Genomic DNA, 18,406 nt, shown 5'->3' on the forward strand with positions numbered 1-18,406 from the left:
ACATTGTAGCCAAACAATGGCGGACCACGGCCAACTCCCACCTCGCCCCCTACTAGATGGTGTGTGCCCCTTATACCACACTCTCCTCTCCCCAAACTGCCCCCCTCAGACTCACTGCATCTTCCATGAACTCCCCTTTCCTTTATTAACCCCAACCCTCTTCCTCCTCATCCCAGCACTTGGCTCCTCGCTGCCCATTCTGCCCCAAAGCTTTTAACCCTCATTACTTTCCTGGAGCCCAAATCGCATCCTCCTCCCTGCCCGGCAAACCTCAGACTCTCGCTGCCTCCTGACCCTCGCTGCCTCCAGACCCTCGCTGCCTCCAGACCCCCGCTGCCTCCAGACCCCTGCTGCCCCACCTCCTGCCCCTTCTCCTGCGTTACCTCCACCTGGTGTCCGCTCTCCTCCTTAATTTTCTGGGGACTTTCTCTGGTGTCGCCTACCAGGTAACTGCTTTAGAACTGAAAGTGAAAGTGATGGTTCTACTGCTTTCACTTTCCTCGCATGTAACGAGGAAGAAATCTGGGCAGATCGGAGCGCCCGATGCATTTATCTCCAAATACCTCCAATAGTCCTTCTTACCCCGCGTCCCAAGCAACACCCCGAGCGTCACCCCAAGGGCCACCTGGGACATACAAACCAGTCTTATTATTAATACTTTGTGCCCTATCGTTGGGTATTTAGAAGAAGAATAATGGGGTTTATTTACCCTGTTTAATTTATAAATTTATAAAGCCGTTTCCTGCTGTTTCTATACAAATTATTGGGGCTTTTAGGGCTGTAGAACCCTGCGATACCCTCATACCCAGCAAACATTCTGACCTCCTAGAAAAGAGGGGCATCAGGGGAGGAGAGAGAGGGGCATCAGGGGAGGAAAGAGGGGTGCATTAGAGGAGGAGAGAGGAGCATCGGGGAGGAGAGAAGAGCATCAGGGATTTGGGAGAGGGGCTTGATAAACTAAACAGGGACACTTGGCTGAATGACTGAGCTGCTCATTTGCTCCCACTAGTGGCAAGTTATGGTATTCTGATAATTAATGCAGAAATCAATAAATCAGGATCTTTCTATAGGGTGAGAGACACACGCATATTATACACACATATACACATATTATACACACATCACACACATATTATACACACATCACACACATATTATACACACAGATATACACACATCATACACACACACAAATACGTATTTATACACACACACATCACACACACAAATACGTATTATACACACAGATACACACACATCACACACATGCAGATACACACATCACACACACAAATACGTATTATACACACAGATACACACACATCACACACATGCAGATACACACATCACACACAGACACACATATATTATACACACATCACACATGTGTCTTGCATTATCATAACTCTGTATAATTTTAATACAATAGGAAGTGCCCGCCAACAACATGGCTGCCGTTTGCGATTCGGCGACACTTTAGGGCGGAAGTCGCGATGCTGCCCGGACGCCACCACTCAACAGAAAGCGCGGAGCGTCCGTTACCAAAGAAACCGAGCAGCCCTCGTTCGGTGGGGAGCTGGCAGCCCGTTATCAGCCGACACCGGTGCGAGCAGCATGTCCAGGGGCAAGGTATGTACACCCCCCCCCCCCTACACATATATATATATATATATATATATAATAATAATATGTACACAGCACGCAGACAGGGCAGAGTGGCTTCTGTATGTAGAGCATCTGTGGAATTTTCCATTGGTTGTTATGGTAACTGCACCTTTTTGTGTGATAGTAATACTGACTTCTCTCCGTCTCCTTTAGGCCGCTGGTCACAGAGCTCCGTATGGGCACCAGAAGCCGAGGGACCGGTATGTGCTGACCTCCCGTCCTGCCCCCCCCCGGAACCTTTATCTCGGGGGCAGTTTATCCCCCTGCATGTTTGCGGTTCTCCTTGCAGGAGGGATCCGCTCCCCGCGTATTTATATGGTTATTCTGTGTGTTTTTGTCCCAGGGAGCCCCGGGACGGCATCCGCTATAAGTGTGCGCTCCTCAACACCATCGCCGACGTGCTGCAGCAGAGGCCAGGCTGGGTGGAAGCCAAGGAGTAAGAAAATGCACCCGCGCAGACCACTGCGCCTCCTGCTGCGCCTCCCGCCGCTTTAATCGTCGGCTCCCCGAGCATCGTGGGTAACGTATCCCGCAGCCGCCGGGGGGCCGGTAGCGCCTGCGATTCCTGACGATGGTTTCCGTTGCTCTTCCGCAGAGATGGCGAGTGGGATTTCTACTGGTGCGACGTGACGTGGCTGCGAGAGAACTTTGACCACATTTACATGGATGAACACGTGCGCATCTGTCATTACCGCAACCACTACGAGGTAACGCGCCGCCATGTGCACCGCCATGTGCTCTGTGACATTTCTCTGCACAGACCCCATAAAATAATAAAATGGCCGTTATTTACAGCTGACCCGTAAGAATTACATGGTGAAGAACCTGAAGCGGTTCCGGAAGCAGCTGGAGCGGGAATCGGGGAGACCGGAGGCCGCCAAATGTGACTTTTTCCCCAAAACATTTGATCTGCCCTTGGAATATCATCTCTTTGTGGAGGAGTTTCGCAGAAATGCGGGGATTACGTGGATTATGAAGCCTGTGAGGACGGGCTGCGGGGGTCCCGGGGTTTGGGAACGCACCGGCAGGACCAATTCTTGTGTTAATACCCCCTACCCCCTCCCCATAGGTGGCCAGGTCGCAGGGACGTGGGATATTCCTGTTCCGGAAGCTGAAGGACATCATGGACTGGAAGAAGGTGAATATCCTTTGGGTAAAGAATTTTGCCCCCGGGGGGTATATTGCAGCTTCTAACCCCCAATCTGCTTCTCAGGACGCGGCTCGGAGCGACGAGACGAAAGACGAGATCCCAGTGGAGAATTACGTGGCTCAGCGTTATATAGAAAACCCGTATCTGATTGGAGGTGAGACCATGCAGCCCCCGTTATTACAGCGTCCCAAGAGAGCCTGTTTGTTTCCATGGTTACTTTACGCCTTCCTAGAACCGATGTCTTAAGGCGTGACAGGGTGCGCAGTGCCGTATACACAGACGGGCTCTCTATTTTACAGGGAGGAAGTTCGACCTGCGAGTTTATGTCCTCGTCACGTCGGTAAGACTCGTCCCAGCGTGTCATGCAGTGTGCATGTATGTGACCCTTCCTGCCCGCCCTGCATGTCTCTTCCCCGGAGCGTCTTGCCCTGTGCGCGTCTCCTCTCGTCCCCGGAGCACCCCGCCCGTCTCCTCTCTTCCCCAGAACGTCTCGCCCGCGTGCGTCTCTCTCTTCCCCCGGAGTGTCCTGCCCCGCGCGTCTTGTCTCTCTCTTCCCCCCAGAGCATCCTGCCCCGCACCCGTCTCCTCTCTTCCCCGGAGCGTCTCGCCCCACGCGCGTCTGTCTTTGCTGTCTCTTTAGTGACATGCACGCTGCTCTCCCGCAGTACGTCCCGCTGCGTGCCTGGCTCTACAGGGATGGATTTGCACGATTCTCAAACACACGCTTCACCCTCAGCAGCATCGACGATCAGTGTATCCTTCCTGTGACTGAGGTGCCGGGCTCTGTGGATACCGCTGGCAGAAGCTGCAGCGTGTTGTGTCTCGGGGGGGGGGGGTAGATGAAGCAGCGCGGCCGGCGCACACTCTACAGTAGAGCTTCAGTTTCTGAATTGGTTTAGAAGTTCTACCAGAATTTGTTTTTCTCAGCACATGGATTTAGATATCCACTTAACCAACGTGGCTGTCCAGAAAACGGCCCCTGATTATGACCCTGAGAAGGTGAGACGACCTGCTGCCGCAGTAGGGTGGCAGATACAGTCTTATTCTGGATTAACAAACCATCTCCACACTTTACAGGGTTGCAAGTGGATGATACAGCAGCTGCGGCAATTTCTGGCGGCTCGGCACGGGCCCGAGGCGGTGACCGCCCTCTTCCAAAACATGGATAACATATTCATCAAGAGCCTGCAGAGCGTCCAGAAAGTCATCATCAATGACAAGCACTGCTTCGAGCTCTACGGCTACGACATCCTGCTGGACGAGGACCTGAAACCGTAAGGAAGAGTAGACACCTCACTGCCTCCCCCTGCGCAGAGCCAACGTGTAAGACCCCTCACCCCCCCGTACAGAGCCAACGCGTACAACCCCTCACTGCCTCCCCCTGCGCAGAGCCAACGTGTACGACCCCTCACCGCCTCCCCCCGTGCAGAGCCAACATGCAGGACGCCTCACCGCCTCCCCCCACGCAGAGCCAATGTGTACGACCCCTCAGTGCCTGCTGACATTGAACTTGCATTGGTGAGTCTGTTGCTGCCAGTCGGGGGGTGTCGGGACGAGCGCTCACTGATGCACAGATGTTGTATAAAACCAATCATTTTAATGCACAATATTGTTAAAAAAACAAACATAAAAAAGATTTCGTTGAAATATGACATTGAATTTATGTACCAACACCAAAAAATGCTGTTGAATGTTTAAATGATTGTTTTTATACGATCCAACACCCCGCTACTGTGCATTCTTCCGAGCATCGGGGAACTGCTCTCTGGAATTGGTGGCCACCGTTGGCTTTCTTTCTCTCCTTTTCTCGTGGCTTATACAGACCTTCTCAACTCTGCACACAGGTGGCTGCTGGAAGTGAACGCCTCACCATCTCTGACGGCCAGTAGCCAGGAGGACTACGAGCTAAAGTACCGTCTACTGGAGGACACGCTGCACGTGGTAGACATGGAAGGCAGGTGAGGGCCGTGTGTGTTTTGTTACCCGGTGGCCCATCTTTCTCTCCACGCGACGCTCTCTTACGGCTCTCAACCTTTAGACTATCAGGGAAGGAGAAACGAGTTGGGGGCTTTGACCTAATGTGGAACGATGGCCCGGTGTCCCGGCCCGACGGACAGCACGACACGCGCGGCAGCGGATTCTTTGTAGCAAATACTCATTTAGGTGAGAGGACGACATTCCCCGTAGATATTACCGGGACAGACGGCGCACGGAGACGTCACGACTGCCACTCTTTATCTTCCAGGCTGTGTCAACGACCGACAGAAGCAGCTCCGGCAGCTCCTGAAGTCCGGCCCGGCCAAGAAACCGTGAGCTTTCCCTACTCCAATAACTTGGAATTCAGCTTCTATATACTGCGATCACTGGGACTGGCAGCTTAACCCTCTCACCCCCAGAACACGGGGCAGCGGGCCAGGCCCTGGAGGACGTGCGACACGCGGCAGGGAAAGAAATACGTCCGTTTCCGATGGATGTATTTTTATTGTTTATTTTATATTCATCTATTTTTAGCAAAAACTAATAAAAAAAAATATTTTTCCTCTGACTTGCTGGACTCTTCATTACTGTGAGAGTGAGCGAGCGAGTGAGTGTGCGAGAGAGAGGAGGGTCTATGTAAACCAGTTAAAAAGGGACATAAAACGTTCTGCACCAGAACCTGCAGCCACGCATGGACCTCAGCGATACGCAGCGGTTCGTTAAATCCTATTTGCACTGAACATTAATCTCCATCTCACTGCCCAGCGGGGGAGGAGATCTTCCATCCAACGAATGGCATGCGGCTCCCAGAGAAAGAATTTGCCGGCCGCTCAACGAGACTCTCCCAGCACTTTCTTAACTGCATTGATTTCTTGCGGGCTCAGGGGCGTCAGATCGAAGCCTTTTAATTCCGGTTTACCTGCAGGAACAAAGATGTATAAACTCAGGAACCACGGGCCGGCGGCAGTGTCAATACCGGGGGGCCACAGAACCCCAAACGGTGTCCGGGTGGCACGGCACCCCACGTGACATCCCTGAAAGCTTACCTTGCGCCTCGTATAATTGGTTCACTTTGGCTTTCAGGCCGCTGCGGAGTTTTCCGATCTCCTCGTCCAGCTGCTTCTGGTCTGTAGAAGAAAAAGAAAAAATGTCCATCAATCGCATAAAAGGCCACCAGCCTCTCCAGGACCCCATTAACCCTGCGCTCACCTCGCTCCAGCATTTCCTTGGTTTTAGTTTTAGGGAGCTTTATGAACATATTCCCGAAGCAGACGGTCACCGCTCCTAGAACAGAAGAGACGGACGTTATTGTGAGCGAGACAGCTGGATCTGAGCAGAGGGACGATTCTGTGGCATCCCGTATCACAACACACTTCTCACTTGCAGACTCATGAGTGTCCCATGAGTGGGGAACCTTGAACATGACACCCCCCCCCCTCGCCTGACATGATGAGTGGGGAACCTTGAACATGACCCCCCCCTTGCATGTAAGCGGGTCCTGCTGTGTTATAAGGCACATTTAACGCGGGGGTCTCACCGGGGGCCGGGTCTCTGGACAGCGCTCTCAGAGCTTCTCTGTTCTGATTCCGTTTAACGTCCAGATCCACGATCTGTAAGAATCGGTCACGTTTCGGCTCATCATGTGGACGGTAAACATCTCAACACTCCCGTTATTTGTCTCCCGTACTGTAATTGCACTTCTGCTGCTTTACCGGCCATCTTAGTGTTTTCTGTTTAGCCCACGTTTCGGCCACTTCCTGCCCTGTCTGACAGCCTCAAACTATGACATCACCGGTGAAAATAACGACAGCGAGTCTGCCCCCTCCTATGCCACCATCACCCACATGTCTCTTCCTCTTGGATACCCCTCCACGTTGCAACTACTATTTATGTGTCATGCCATACATCTACTAACACTCCTTCTACATATACCCTCCTCTCTCACCTGCCGCCTGTCCCCCAGCACGTCCTCCGCTCTCCCCTCCACCTCCTGCAGGAAAGCCAGGACGTTCTCGGGGACGCTGAACTTCTCCATGACAGACAAATCCTACCAGGCAGCTGCTTCCGGTACTGGCACGGATATTATACGTCACATCCGGTAGCGTGCTGGTTGTTGTAGAAACCCCGGACAAAAAGCCTTCGGGGTCCTATAATCCTTTGTATGCAAATACAGTTAACGGAGCCCAGACTGGATTTAACTGTTTGCAGCCCAACTATCTGCCAATAGCCTCGTGTGCCCCGTAATGAGTCAGGGCGCAGAGTGAGTTATGGGCAACAATAAATCTATGGGGGCAATAAATCATGACACCCCCGGGTCGGAGTGTCCCAATTTACGGTCTGCCGTCAGGGTAAATAAAAGTAACAGCCGGGAGATCCGTATCTCAAAACACTGAACTCTATCCTGCCCCTTATTGTAAAGCCGCGGGGTGACCGATCACCGGATCCCCTCAGGTCTCTCCCGATCTGTTACTTTCCGGAACCGAAAGAGTCCTGAATGTTTTCTGCTGAACGCGGACGGAGCCCTCCGGCCTCTAATGCCCCGGAACCTGCTTAACAGAAGAGCTCGCAATCAGTGTGCCGCCCCCGCCTGCCCCGAAGAGCTCGCAATCTGTTGTTAGGCTGCGGTTGGGGCCAGGAAGCTCGGTGTAAATCGGGCTGCCCGGTTAATGCAGGGCCTGGGGGGTACCCATCCCCCATCATTCACCAGCAGCCAGAGATCGGGCAGGAGATTCAGCACCGCGGACAGCTGCCCCAACGCGTGCGCAACCCAGACAATTACAGCCCGCGATTATTGCGCCGGCGCTTCTAATACCCCTGCCAAGTCACCCTGATAGCGTCCCTGACACGGGGTCAAATCCCGGGGGTATTAGACGGGGCTGATGGGGCAGATGTGCTGGGGCTGCCCTCCCTCATTAAGGGGGTAACTGAGGTCGATCCCTGGAAGGCATTACAGTGTGAGGTCATCCACGTACCCTCTGACGTCACGCTCACCCGGTTGGAGGGGTTCACGGGAGCGGGCGTGGCCCCGGAAGTCGGCTCCTCCCATCATGGCCGCGGAGTCGGCCGGCGCCCTTGTGGCTCCCCGGGGCCCCCGCTACTCGCTGCGGGACGGCCTGTGGCTGCTGGCCGCGCTGCTCGTCTTCTTCTCGGACGGGGCGTCGGACCTGTGGCTGGCGGCCGATTACCTGCAGCGGCGGCGGCTCAGCTGTTTCTGGCCCACCGTGCTCCTGGCCCTACTGCCTTCCCTGCTCACCCAGAGCCTGAGCCTCAGCTGGGCCCTCAGCGACCGCGGAGCCCCGGACCCCTCCAGCACCCGCCGCTGCCGCCTGGGAACCTGGATCCTGCAGGGCACCGCCCACATGCTGCAGCTCGGCCAGGTCTGGAGGTGAGGGGCCGCGCCGTGGGAGGGGCTACACTGGGGAGGGGTCACTCCAGGGAGGTGCTACACGGGGGCGGGGTCGTTTGGGGAGACCAGCAGTCACTGGGCCGGCGTGGGGGCACCAGCACTCACTAGGCCGGTGGGGGAGTATGAGCAGTCACTGGGCCAAGGATGGGGGATACCAGCACTCACTGGGATGGGGGGCACCAGCAGTCACTGGTGCAAAGAGTTGAGAGTCCATGTGAGGACTCAAGGTTCACATAGCTAATGAAGCGGTTGGTTTCCGGATGTTTCTGCTGCGTCACATTGTTCTGCTCCCCCGGCAGGTATCTCCGAGCTCTCTTCCTGGGTCTGCAGAGCCGTTGGCAGAGTGAGCAGCAGAGCCGCCATTTTTACTGGCGAATGATGTTTGAGAGCGCTGATATCAGCATGCTGCGCCTCCTGGAGACTTTCCTCAAGAGCGCCCCCCAGCTCGTCCTCCAGCTCTGCATCATGGTCCAACAGGGCCACGTGGAGCCGCTGCAAGGTGAGCCATGGCTGCCAAGTGTGGCCTCAAACTCAACATTTATAACATTTCTCTTTTTAATCACCGCGGTATCTCTTTCCCATTCAGGTCTTTCTGCCTCGGCATCGCTCCTCTCGCTGGCCTGGATGATCGCCTCCTATCACAAGGTGTTACGAGACTCCCGCGATGATAAGATGCCGATGTCCTACAAGGGAGCCGTGGTACAGGTGCTGTGGCACCTCTTCACTATCGCTGCCCGGGCATTAGCGTTCTCGCTCTTCGCGTCCGCCTTCCACCTGTATTTTGGGATCTTCATCGTCACCCACTGGTGTCTCATGACGTTCTGGATCATCCAGGGCGAGACCGATTTCTGCATGTCTCGCTGGGAGGAGATCATCTACAACATGGTGTTGGGAATCATCTACATCTTCTGCTGGTTCAACGTGCGAGAGGGTCGGACCCGCTGCCGCATGACCATATATTACGTCATCGTGCTGACCGAGAACGCCGTGCTCACGGGTCTGTGGTACGCCAACCACGGTGAGCTGTTCAGTGACTTCTCCGCTCTGCTCATCGCCTGCACGGTTCTCTGCAGCTTTGCTTTCGGGGTTTTCTTCATGCTTATTTATTACAGTCTTCTGCACCCCAATGGGCCGATGTTTGGCCAACCCAGTAGCAACTGCGTGTTCACAGAGGAACCCGAAACCTCCCGGGTCCCTCCCACTGAAGGTTCTGAGAGCCTCCCTCGTACCCTACCCCGGACTACAGGGCAAGAGAGGGAATGGGTACCAGGGGACAGGGACAGTTGTGGCCCCGTCTTCCAAGTACGTTCTAGTGTTCCACATACTCCGGTGACACGCGTTCCCCGGGCGACGGGGCCCGTCATTCGTATAGATCTTCCACGCAAAAAGTATCCGGCTTGGGATGCTCACTTTATCGACCGTCGTTTGCGGAAGACCATTCTGGCGCTGGAATATTCCTCCCCAGCTACACCTCGTGTTCAGTATCGAAGTCTAGGGGCCCCTCAGGAGCTTACTGAGTATGAGACCACAGTGTGAGCCTCTTCTCCTACCACAAAATTAGGAGACGGACCTTCAAAGCCTGGAAGGTTGGATTGGACCCAAAGATGGCGACTGGGGCAGTAGTGGTTGAGGGTCGCAAGAAGCCACAGAGTGTCAGGAGAGGACAGGGGACGGAGTGGAGAAGAGGTGCTGTAGGGTTAGAGACCCGGTGCAGAGGAGAAGACATTGTGGACTCTTGTGTGTTGGGGTAACGGAGCATACGTGAATATACATGCACATGCGTGAGTGTTTGTGGGTGTAAAGGTGACGTATCTTCACTGCACGCCACTCACCTCCATGGGTAAAAATTACTTTCACCAAAAGATCCATTTTATAGCCCCAAAAGTCCATCCAAAATCCAGAAGCATATCCTCTCATTTGCATACAACACGCATGAAATTACAGCAAAATAGTTCAAGGTCTGCCCCCGAAACAGAATGAAACGGAATATACCTGTGGGGGGGGGCAGAATAAATAATGGGGTCCGTGCTGAGTGCATCCACAAGGAACATGCTTTGGGAACACGATTACGTAAACCTCGTCCCACGCGTGTGCACGAGTACTCGCCCGGTTTGGCGCATGTGTGCCAGCCCAGTCTGATGCGCATGCATGCCCAGTGTACAGGTATAACGATCTGTGTCATGGGAATCACGTGTCATGTCAGACATTAACAGATAAACCCGCACACTTCAGCTCCACAGAACACTCCTGTAAAAGTCGCGTGTTATAATTCAGGGCTGCATTTACACAGCAGCCGCTCCTGGGTCCGGTTCATGTTTTTAATGAATGTCCGACGCATCTCCGCTTTTGCTGCCATTTCATTAAATCGCATTCCCTGCCTACGGGTTTTGGAGCCAGATGGCCCCCAAACCCTTTACCTTATTCGCATCCGCCTGGGGCCGGGGGTCCAATCTGTGTGACACGCTAATCAGACAGGTTTAGGGTTTGTTAGGCTGCGCTGTGCGCTGAGTTCTGTCTCCAACCCGCCCCATCGGGGCAACAGTCTGTTCTGTGCCAAGGGCTTGTGTTTAGCGCCTGGATCCGCTTCCTGGTGGACATAAAAAACACCCGACAGACTACTTATCCTAAGCTGTATGTTTAATACCTGGAAACTGTTAATGTACACGTATGAAACATGTGTGCACCTTGGGTCATGTTCTTTTCTGCTATTTGTAAGCGTTGTTAAGTACCCCAAGAGGGTAAATGTCTCCCGTGTTAGATGTGGAGTGGGGAGATGCTCTACACGTCTTGAGTCCGTGTGCGTGTCGGTGCAACAGCAATAAGGAAAAGCAATATTTGGTGGGCAAGGGCTTCCGAAGAGAAACGTCCGGGGGGTCCCACACGGGATCCTTCCTCTCATGGGGGTTTCACTAAGGTTGGTTCTAAGAGCCATTCATGGACATCTCATCGTTGTGGTTGGACCTCATTGTCTCCTTCCATCCATGGATCTTCTGGAAGCTCTGTAGATCGCACTAATTACATTAAAGGGTTAAGGGCTTACGTTTGGGGCAAATCATCTTTTTTACTGAAATAACAGTTTCTATTTATTGATTTATCAGATCACGAGGTTGTTTAGTCTAAACGTGGACAGCTGGTGGTGGACGCGGCGTTTGCTCGAGGTGCTGCTCCGAGGACCGCGCGCTTCTGTCTGCTGGGTTTCTGGGAATTTTATAAGTTGGTCCCAAGATGTCCAGGTTGGGAATCTTTTAGTTCCCCAGTTATGGTGGGAAATCCCTGCGGGGCCCGTGGCTTGTCGGGTGGTGGGCCGGTCTCCTGGGCTGTTGAGTACGTGGTTTGTGTCCCTAGTTGGTGGCTCTCTGAAAGTTAAGTGGCGATCTTTTGATGATTCCGACAACCTCTGATACTCCAGTTTTATTGACTATGGTTCCCAAGATGCTCCTCCACCACGTTGACCTGCTAAGCATCATGGGCATTGTAGTCGGGACAGGGGAAGTCGGTGGCCACTCAGTCGTCTTATTGTACTGGAGAGTTAGTCTGGTCTTTGCCAACACGTGCGATTTATTAATTCATTTTCCAGATTCAATTTTGGGTCATTTTCTTCTTCCTCTTCTTTTTAGCCTCTTGATTGGATGTTTTTTCTAAGCTCCTGATTTGTTGGCTATTCTTTCCAGGTTTCTGATTGGACGATACATTTTCCAAGCTGCTGATTGTAAATTTCTTATTTATTCTAGTGCCTGAGTCCCTGTTTTCACACAGAACTGTCACTGTAGCCCTGGTTATGTGTACAAAATATTTAATTTGGGGCAAAATCAGGATTCTAGGAATGTTTTTTTTCGTAATCACTGATTTTTTGTAAATTTTTCATTTGGTGCTACATGATATAATAAAGTTAATTTCAATACTCAGTGTAAAGGATCTCATTCCCGTTTACTGGTCCGTGGCCCGGTCCAGGGGTGTCTCTCACCGCCCATTGATCTGTCCCCTCCATCCGTTGACTCTGATTTCTGTGACATTATCACACCGGCAGCAGCAGGAACTGATCCCGGCAGCGACCTGGTGGAGTTTCCTCTGCAAGGAAATAACAAAGGATGTGGGACTCGGAATAGGAGGAGGAGGCATAATGAAGCAGATAGGAGTAGAACTGATTACACTAGAGAGGGAGAGAGACGGGGAGAGAGCGTACGAGACGAGGGACAGACAAGACAGAGCCAGTGAGAAGGGACCTCAGGACAAGGAGACACCAGGCAGGGCTCTGCAAGAAAGCAGGTCGAAGGGACCGTACGAGAGCGAAGAAAGTCAGACAGACTCGGAAGCATGGAGCAGCATCAGCCAAAGAAAGGGAAGAAGGTACAGTGCATGGACAGAGAAAGGGATGGACCCTCGGGGTTAGCAGGCAGATTCTCTGGGGGAAGAAGGAGATTGTGGGGGTCAATGGGGCAGATTTTCTGGGTTTGGAACTGGTCCCTTAGTTTTAAGCCTCTAAAATGGTGCTTTATTCATTAATATTCCTGCTTGAATACAGGTTACCCAGTTTAGTCCTGTTTTTCTGTTTTGGCGTATACACAAAATCAGCAGAATAAAGTACTTTAAGGCAATTTAATAACATTATTCAGATATCGGTGATTAACCCACAAAGGCCGCTCCTGCGGAGGACGTTCAACAAATATGGATTATAACTGCGGTCTGCCCGTTGTCCCCGCTCTTCACCTCCCCTCTGGGTCGCTAACCTAAATCTGTCCTCCTCCTCCATTTATTCCGATTTGCAGGCCTTGGTTTCCCCCATCAAGCGACTGGTTTTCCCAAAATCTGCACGTCGTTCCGCCACCAGGAACAGCAGCTATCGGCGCCCCCTGCACTCGGTGCCTGTCATGCCTCCTGACTTTTTGCTGGACCCCCAAATCCTCTTGCATGACTACGTGGAGAAGGAGGTCAAGGTAATTATTGCAGATACAAATCATTCCTCAATAAATATCGGCCTCGGAGGAAGGGCATTAATCCCTAATCTGTGTCCCTGGGCAGTTTTTAGGTCATCTGACGTGGGTTGTCTCCTCTCTCAACCCAACCAGTCGAGACGAAGTTCTGCAGCTTCTGGACACAGCGAGGGTAAGAGACCAGCTTCATAAAGTAAAGTCCCGGGCCACCAGCCATCAGTCCCAGGTCCATGAATAGTACCCCTACCAGTGGTCATCATACTGCGATCCGGCTTCCACGCAAAGGAATGATGAGCTTTACTCAGATCAGGGCCAATATATACCTCTTTATAGAAGTCTCCAGCAGCCATTAATAAGATGCCCAGCAAACTTCTGCTTCTCTACAGCAACTGAAAGAGCTGCCGCTACACTGCACGCCGGAGCAGGACAGCATCCTCAGCATGTCGGCTCGCAGCCTCCTTCTGACCTGGAGAGACAACGAGGAGCTGATTCTACGCATTCCCACCCACGAGATCGCCGCCGCATCCTACGTCAGAGATGACGCTCTACACCTGCTGGTCCTCAAAACAGGTGAGTTCACCCGACTGTCCGTCTGTCCCTTGCAGACCCGTCTGTCCTGTTGAGGAAATTCACCTTCTTGACCCTTCACATGGTTCTCGTGCAAATGCCGACCCGAACCTGACTTTTAAGGGAGGTCCTTTAGGGTTCATTGGTGAGGTTGTCATAATCTCGTCCTGACGTTGAACGCATGATGATAGATGTTCACAAGATCTGCTGTTGGGGGGTCCCTTTTTACAGATTTTTCCAAAGAGCACTGCTTTTAATGAAATATTGAAAGGGTACCACATCTAGAAGACCTACTTATCAAATGAAACAAATTAAGGAGCAGTTTTCTTGTTTCTAAGTTTTAAAAATACATTACTTTGAGAATGTGGCCCATTTCCGTGAGAATGTCCCTCAAATCTCCATGGGGACCCCTATATATCACGGAGAGGCTAGTTTGCTGAAACAGTAGCACAACCTGTGGGTGCACGAATATACGGGCAGGTCGGTGAAAAATGATGGATGGAAGGAGCTAATGAGGGTGGTTAAAACCCAACTGTATTCCAATAGACGTAAAGCTTTGAGGACTTGTTTTAGAAGATCGTGACCTCTCCATAGACCTTCGCCCTGTACTCTCTAAGCTTTTACATTGTACCCCTTATCTCTGTCACTTTAGGACTAGGATTAGACCCGGTGCCTGCCGCGGGAAGTTTGGAGAGAAAGCCGCCGGCTGGAGCTTCCGATAGAGGAAAAGGAGCAGACAAGACCGGCCAAAAACCTGCAGGAGGTGCCATGGAGCGGCGGCACACGATCTGCAGCTTAGACTGGAAAAACGCGCATGGCTCTCCGGACGGACGTCCCAAGGGAGGAGGCAGTCTGGAGAGGAAACAAGTTAGCGGCAGTTGGGAAAAAAGACGAGGAGGACCTGCATGTGGCAGCTGGGAGAGAAGGATGACATTCAGTGGCAGCTGGGAGAGAAGGCAGCCATGCGGGGGCAGCTGGGAGAGAAGACAACCAAGCGGAGGAAGCTGGGAGAAAAGGCAGCCACGTGGAGGCAGCTGGGAGAGACGGACACCTTTTGGGGGCAGTTGGGAGAGAAGGCAGCCTGGTGGGGGTAGCTGGGAGAGGAGACATGTTGGGCAAAATCCTCTGGATCCAAAAGAACCAAGACCAGATGCCTACTGCAACTTGATCATCCTGGCTGTGGAGAACAGGGTGAGTGAGGACCCAACCTGAGAACATCCGGTTCTGTTCCTTAAGTCTTTTTTTTTTGTTTTTACATTTCCATCATTTAGTGTTTTTATAATTTCATAATTGCGGGGTATTTTTTCATGGTCATGCTATTGATCTTAGATAGCTCTGCCTTCGGTTCGCTCGGCAGCAAACTAGGAGCAGTATCCCAAAACTCTCCTGATGAGCGAAATTAGTCTTCATTTACTTATTAAACAAAATTCTTAAAGCTGTTCCTATAATCCTGAAAATCCGAACCATTTTAATGAGAAATAACCATCTTCTTAGCAGAGAACATCTTGCTGGATTTAACGAGTTCTTTCACCAAAAATTTCCCACATTTTTGCTTTGATTGGCACCCAATGCATAAGCAGAGGGCTCCATTATAGAATATACCTCAAGTTGATGTGGAAAGGAACTCTCTTCAATCACCCCTCTGAACCTTAACCGGTGTTAATGATTTTAGATTCAACTCCCTCTCTGATAAAGATTGATCACCGACGCACCCCTGAAACCGTCTAATTTTATTCACCACGCAGGACGCGGCGGAGGAGACCTGCGCTCTCATCTGTCAAGTTTTTCAAATCATTTATGGAGACCAAAGCATCGAATGTGTGGACCGGGCCGGGTATCACTACACATCCCCTCCTGAAAGGCCGTGGATTTGCAGATGTGAGTCTTGGCTGCGGAGCAAAAGGCTGATTCATTATGTACTGGCTGGGGATAATGGGAGTCCAGTAAGGACCGGGGGAGGTGGCTTGTCATGCTGTGCTCTGTGTTTCAGGCGACAGTTCACACACTGATGGGACATTTGCGTATGATGCAGATTTCAGCTGCTGCAGCTCCTTGTAAGTCCCCATGTCTGCAGACGGCTCCCCATCTAGTTACACACTAGATGCGAGCCGTCTGCTGATTGCATTACACTCCAGATCCAAGCTGTCTGCTGATTGTGTTACACTCTAGATCCGAGCAGTCTGCTGATTGCATTACACTCTAGATCTGAGCCGTCTGCTGCTTGTGTTACACTCTAGATCCGAGCTGTCTGCTGATTGTGTTACACTCTAGATCCGAGCAGTCTGCTGATTGCATTACACACTAGATCTGAGCCGTCTGCTGCTTGCGTTACACACTAGATCTGTTTGTTGCTTGTGCTACATGTTAGAGCCAAGTAGTCTGCTGCCTCCATAATACACTTAATCTGAGCAGTACGCTGCTTGCATTATACGCTTGATCTGAGCATTACAGGCTACATTTCAGCCGTTTGTTGCTTGTGTCATGTTAGATGTAAGCAGTCCGTTTACATTGCACACTAGATCTGAACAGTATGCTACTTGCATTATACGAGCTAAGCTTGCATTAGGTCTTTGCCATGCTCTCCATCCCTGCACCCTCTGGCTCTGCTCTCCTCCTCTCACCCTGGTCTCCCTTGCCATGCCCATGTGAATTCCACTGGTCTTTCCATTTGACCCACTTACTTTCTATCCTCCTCCCACGTCTTTCTTCTTAGTAATGGCTCCCACGATACCTTCGAGGTGGATTTTAGTGGGGACTCTACTCCTTCGTTTGCCGTGTCCCGGCAGAGCCTGGCATCCGCCGGCAGTGAGAGTGAGCAGAGCGGAATGGCCCTGGAGCAGCTGCAGGAGTACATGATAACCGTAAGTCTGCCCCCTGCTGGGTATCATGGGTATTCCCACCTCAACAGCTGAGCCTCGATAGGAGATGTATTCAAAACTATCACGAGGGCCTACTTACAAATGTGAATGTTTATAAAAGGTGGTCTTTTCACTACAGCGACTAATGGAACAGTCCAATCGGAAGGTTTCTTTGGTTACTATGGGAACAGTTTTTACACATTACACCACATGCTTGTCATGCGGATGCGACGGTAACTTTGTTGCCTTCCCTGCAGTTGCGGAATAAGCTGTCACCTGTAGAGATCCACCGCTTCGCGTGTCTGCTGCGAGAATACCGCCTGGGAACAGACGTGCAGGAATACTGCCAGGAACTGCTCCACCTTTACGGGGACAGCCGGAAATTCCTTTTACTGGGTAAGAATCAGGGAGCGAGGAGACACAGGGAAAAAAGAGACGTGAAACCGGGAGGGACTCATATGCACAGTGTTTTGCGTACGGGGGTAATAGTTTTGTGCTTCTTCTAGACACCTTTAGCCTATATCAGTCCCAGTACCAGTTCTGCTGGATTGAACGACAGGAGGTGGTTGACCTTTGTGTTTCCTCCCCAGGCCTCCGACCCTTCATACCAGACATGGATATTGGGTACTTTGAGAGTTTCCTGGAAAGCATTGGAATCCGGGATGGGGGGATTCTGACCGACAGCTTTGGGAGGATCAAAAGAAGCATGAGCAACACCTCCGCCACGGCAGTGCGCAACTACGACAGCTGCTCCCCCAGCTCCTACTCAAACTCCTTCAATCGGATGATGACGGACATTACTCATAACATCGAGGCTCTTGCTCAAGATGATGAGGACTACCTGTGAACAAAGACCCTACGACTCCTGTTACATCTACAGGATGCTTCACTGGAGAGCATCCAATCCCCGGGAACTCTCATAACACCTATATTCTGTATTTCCATACGCTGCTCTTGTATCTGGAAAGAAACTTTTTTTTGTGTAGAACATTCCATTTTATCTCCAACGCATACAGAATCCTAAAGATCTTGAATGTTGAGGAGTTTCATCCATCACTCAGGGCTCATCAAACCACCAGTCCCACCGGCACCGATCATGTCCCACGGATGGATGCCGCTTCCAGAAAATCCTGTTGACGTCAGCTCCTTTCTCATATTATTCGTTACTACTAACCGAGAAATTCCATAGATTCCCAATTCCTGCAATTTCTGAGGACTCTGAGCTGGTGCACGAGTTCCAGTGCTTTATTGTAAATAAATGATTCCAAAATATTTTACACTTCTGCAAATTATGTCATTCATTACAGACCGTACGAGACTAGAGTGTAACCCCAGGCTGTATCTGTGAATCGTCCCGCATAGTCCATTTCCTACACTAAGCCAGGTTTAAGACCAGCAGGGAGTGAAAACCACTCCCCCGCCTATCACTAAACGGCAGTATAGAAGATTAAAAAAAATAAATACCAAATTTCTGCTGTGTTTAGAGATTTGATAGAAGCCGTAGAAATACTCCTTTCCCACTACCAGCCCCTGGGGCAATAGGAGTGATGTCCGTCTGCGGTGACACAACTGTTACTTGAACACGGAGAAGCGTCTCTACTGTTTATGCTCCGCAGGGGAGGTACCAGTATGTTGAAGGAAACTGGTTTAAAAAAGGTATCAATGCCATCAATCAAACCAGGGACAAAGTAGCTTTTCCCGGTGGGCCGGGCGGCCCAGGGCCGGATTGACGTAGGGGCTGATTGAGCTGCAGCTCCAGGCACCTACCTTAAAATAGGCTCAGCCAGGACCGGACTGACTGGGAATATGCGGCCGCATTAACGCAGGGCATAAGGGGCACCTGCCCCTTAAG

At 51.6% G+C, this 18,406-nt stretch overlaps 4 protein-coding genes across 4 annotated transcripts; 3 read left to right on the plus strand and 1 right to left on the minus strand.

Annotated features, from left to right (window-relative positions):
* The first annotated feature begins 16 nt into the window (after nt 1-16).
* Nucleotides 17-5,128, plus strand: LOC149282064 (putative tubulin polyglutamylase TTLL9). Its single transcript, XM_089498715.1, has 15 exons — nt 17-59; nt 1,430-1,629; nt 1,819-1,865; nt 2,009-2,101; nt 2,261-2,372; nt 2,461-2,646; nt 2,735-2,803; nt 2,879-2,969; nt 3,115-3,155; nt 3,481-3,568; nt 3,756-3,814; nt 3,893-4,089; nt 4,660-4,773; nt 4,854-4,978; nt 5,061-5,128. The coding sequence occupies exons 1-15, from the start codon at nt 17-19 to the stop codon at nt 5,126-5,128; spliced, it is 1,533 nt and encodes a 510-aa protein (XP_089354841.1).
* Nucleotides 5,129-5,622: 494 nt separating this feature from the next.
* Nucleotides 5,623-6,827, minus strand: LOC149282065 (p53 and DNA damage-regulated protein 1-like). Its single transcript, XM_089498716.1, has 5 exons — nt 6,738-6,827; nt 6,330-6,402; nt 6,002-6,076; nt 5,839-5,919; nt 5,623-5,711 (listed from the first exon to the last, which is right to left on the minus strand). Exons 1-5 carry the CDS (start codon nt 6,825-6,827, stop codon nt 5,623-5,625), a joined length of 408 nt encoding a protein of 135 aa, XP_089354842.1.
* A 1,012-nt stretch (nt 6,828-7,839) lies between these two features.
* On the plus strand, nt 7,840-9,734 carry LOC149282066 (XK-related protein 7-like). Its single transcript, XM_089498718.1, has 3 exons — nt 7,840-8,177; nt 8,498-8,697; nt 8,785-9,734. The coding sequence occupies exons 1-3, from the start codon at nt 7,840-7,842 to the stop codon at nt 9,732-9,734; spliced, it is 1,488 nt and encodes a 495-aa protein (XP_089354844.1).
* Nucleotides 9,735-12,512: 2,778 nt separating this feature from the next.
* On the plus strand, nt 12,513-17,401 carry LOC149282067 (cerebral cavernous malformations 2 protein-like). Its single transcript, XM_089498719.1, has 9 exons — nt 12,513-12,545; nt 13,218-13,301; nt 13,516-13,699; nt 14,349-14,887; nt 15,442-15,574; nt 15,687-15,750; nt 16,410-16,557; nt 16,812-16,950; nt 17,145-17,401. The coding sequence occupies exons 1-9, from the start codon at nt 12,513-12,515 to the stop codon at nt 17,399-17,401; spliced, it is 1,581 nt and encodes a 526-aa protein (XP_089354845.1).
* Nucleotides 17,402-18,406: the final 1,005 nt, after the last annotated feature.

Source organism: Sceloporus occidentalis, unplaced genomic scaffold (assembly GCF_023333645.1).
Source record: "Sceloporus occidentalis isolate IW3139 unplaced genomic scaffold, rSceOcc1.0.p SCAF_124, whole genome shotgun sequence".
Taxonomy (NCBI): Eukaryota; Metazoa; Chordata; class Lepidosauria; order Squamata; family Phrynosomatidae; genus Sceloporus; species Sceloporus occidentalis.

What these genes read in the sequence shown, in the direction of transcription:
- LOC149282064 (XM_089498715.1), top strand. Translation starts at nt 17, where the DNA reads ATGGCGGACCACGGCCAACTCCCACCTCGCCCCCTACTAGATG. An exon ending in CACCAGAAGCCGAGGGACCG is followed by an intron (nt 1,866 to 2,008) that starts GTATGTGCTGAC and finishes TTTTTGTCCCAG; the next exon opens with GGAGCCCCGGGACGGCATCC. An exon ending in CTGGACGAGGACCTGAAACC is followed by an intron (nt 4,090 to 4,659) that starts GTAAGGAAGAGT and finishes CTCTGCACACAG; the next exon opens with GTGGCTGCTGGAAGTGAACG.
- LOC149282065 (XM_089498716.1), bottom strand. Translation starts at nt 6,827, where the DNA reads ATGGAGAAGTTCAGCGTCCCCGAGAACGTCCTGGCTTTCCTGCAGGAG. An exon ending in TGCTGGGGGACAGGCGGCAG is followed by an intron (nt 6,403 to 6,737) that starts GTGAGAGAGGAG and finishes CGATTCTTACAG; the next exon opens with ATCGTGGATCTGGACGTTAA. An exon ending in GTCCAGAGACCCGGCCCCCG is followed by an intron (nt 6,077 to 6,329) that starts GTGAGACCCCCG and finishes CTTCTGTTCTAG; the next exon opens with GAGCGGTGACCGTCTGCTTC.
- LOC149282066 (XM_089498718.1), top strand. Translation starts at nt 7,840, where the DNA reads ATGGCCGCGGAGTCGGCCGGCGCCCTTGTGGCTCCCCGGGGCCCCCGC. An exon ending in CAGCTCGGCCAGGTCTGGAG is followed by an intron (nt 8,178 to 8,497) that starts GTGAGGGGCCGC and finishes CTCCCCCGGCAG; the next exon opens with GTATCTCCGAGCTCTCTTCC. An exon ending in CCACGTGGAGCCGCTGCAAG is followed by an intron (nt 8,698 to 8,784) that starts GTGAGCCATGGC and finishes TTTCCCATTCAG; the next exon opens with GTCTTTCTGCCTCGGCATCG.
- LOC149282067 (XM_089498719.1), top strand. Translation starts at nt 12,513, where the DNA reads ATGGAGCAGCATCAGCCAAAGAAAGGGAAGAAG. An exon ending in CCTGCTGGTCCTCAAAACAG is followed by an intron (nt 13,700 to 14,348) that starts GTGAGTTCACCC and finishes CTGTCACTTTAG; the next exon opens with GACTAGGATTAGACCCGGTG. An exon ending in TGCAGGAGTACATGATAACC is followed by an intron (nt 16,558 to 16,811) that starts GTAAGTCTGCCC and finishes CCTTCCCTGCAG; the next exon opens with TTGCGGAATAAGCTGTCACC.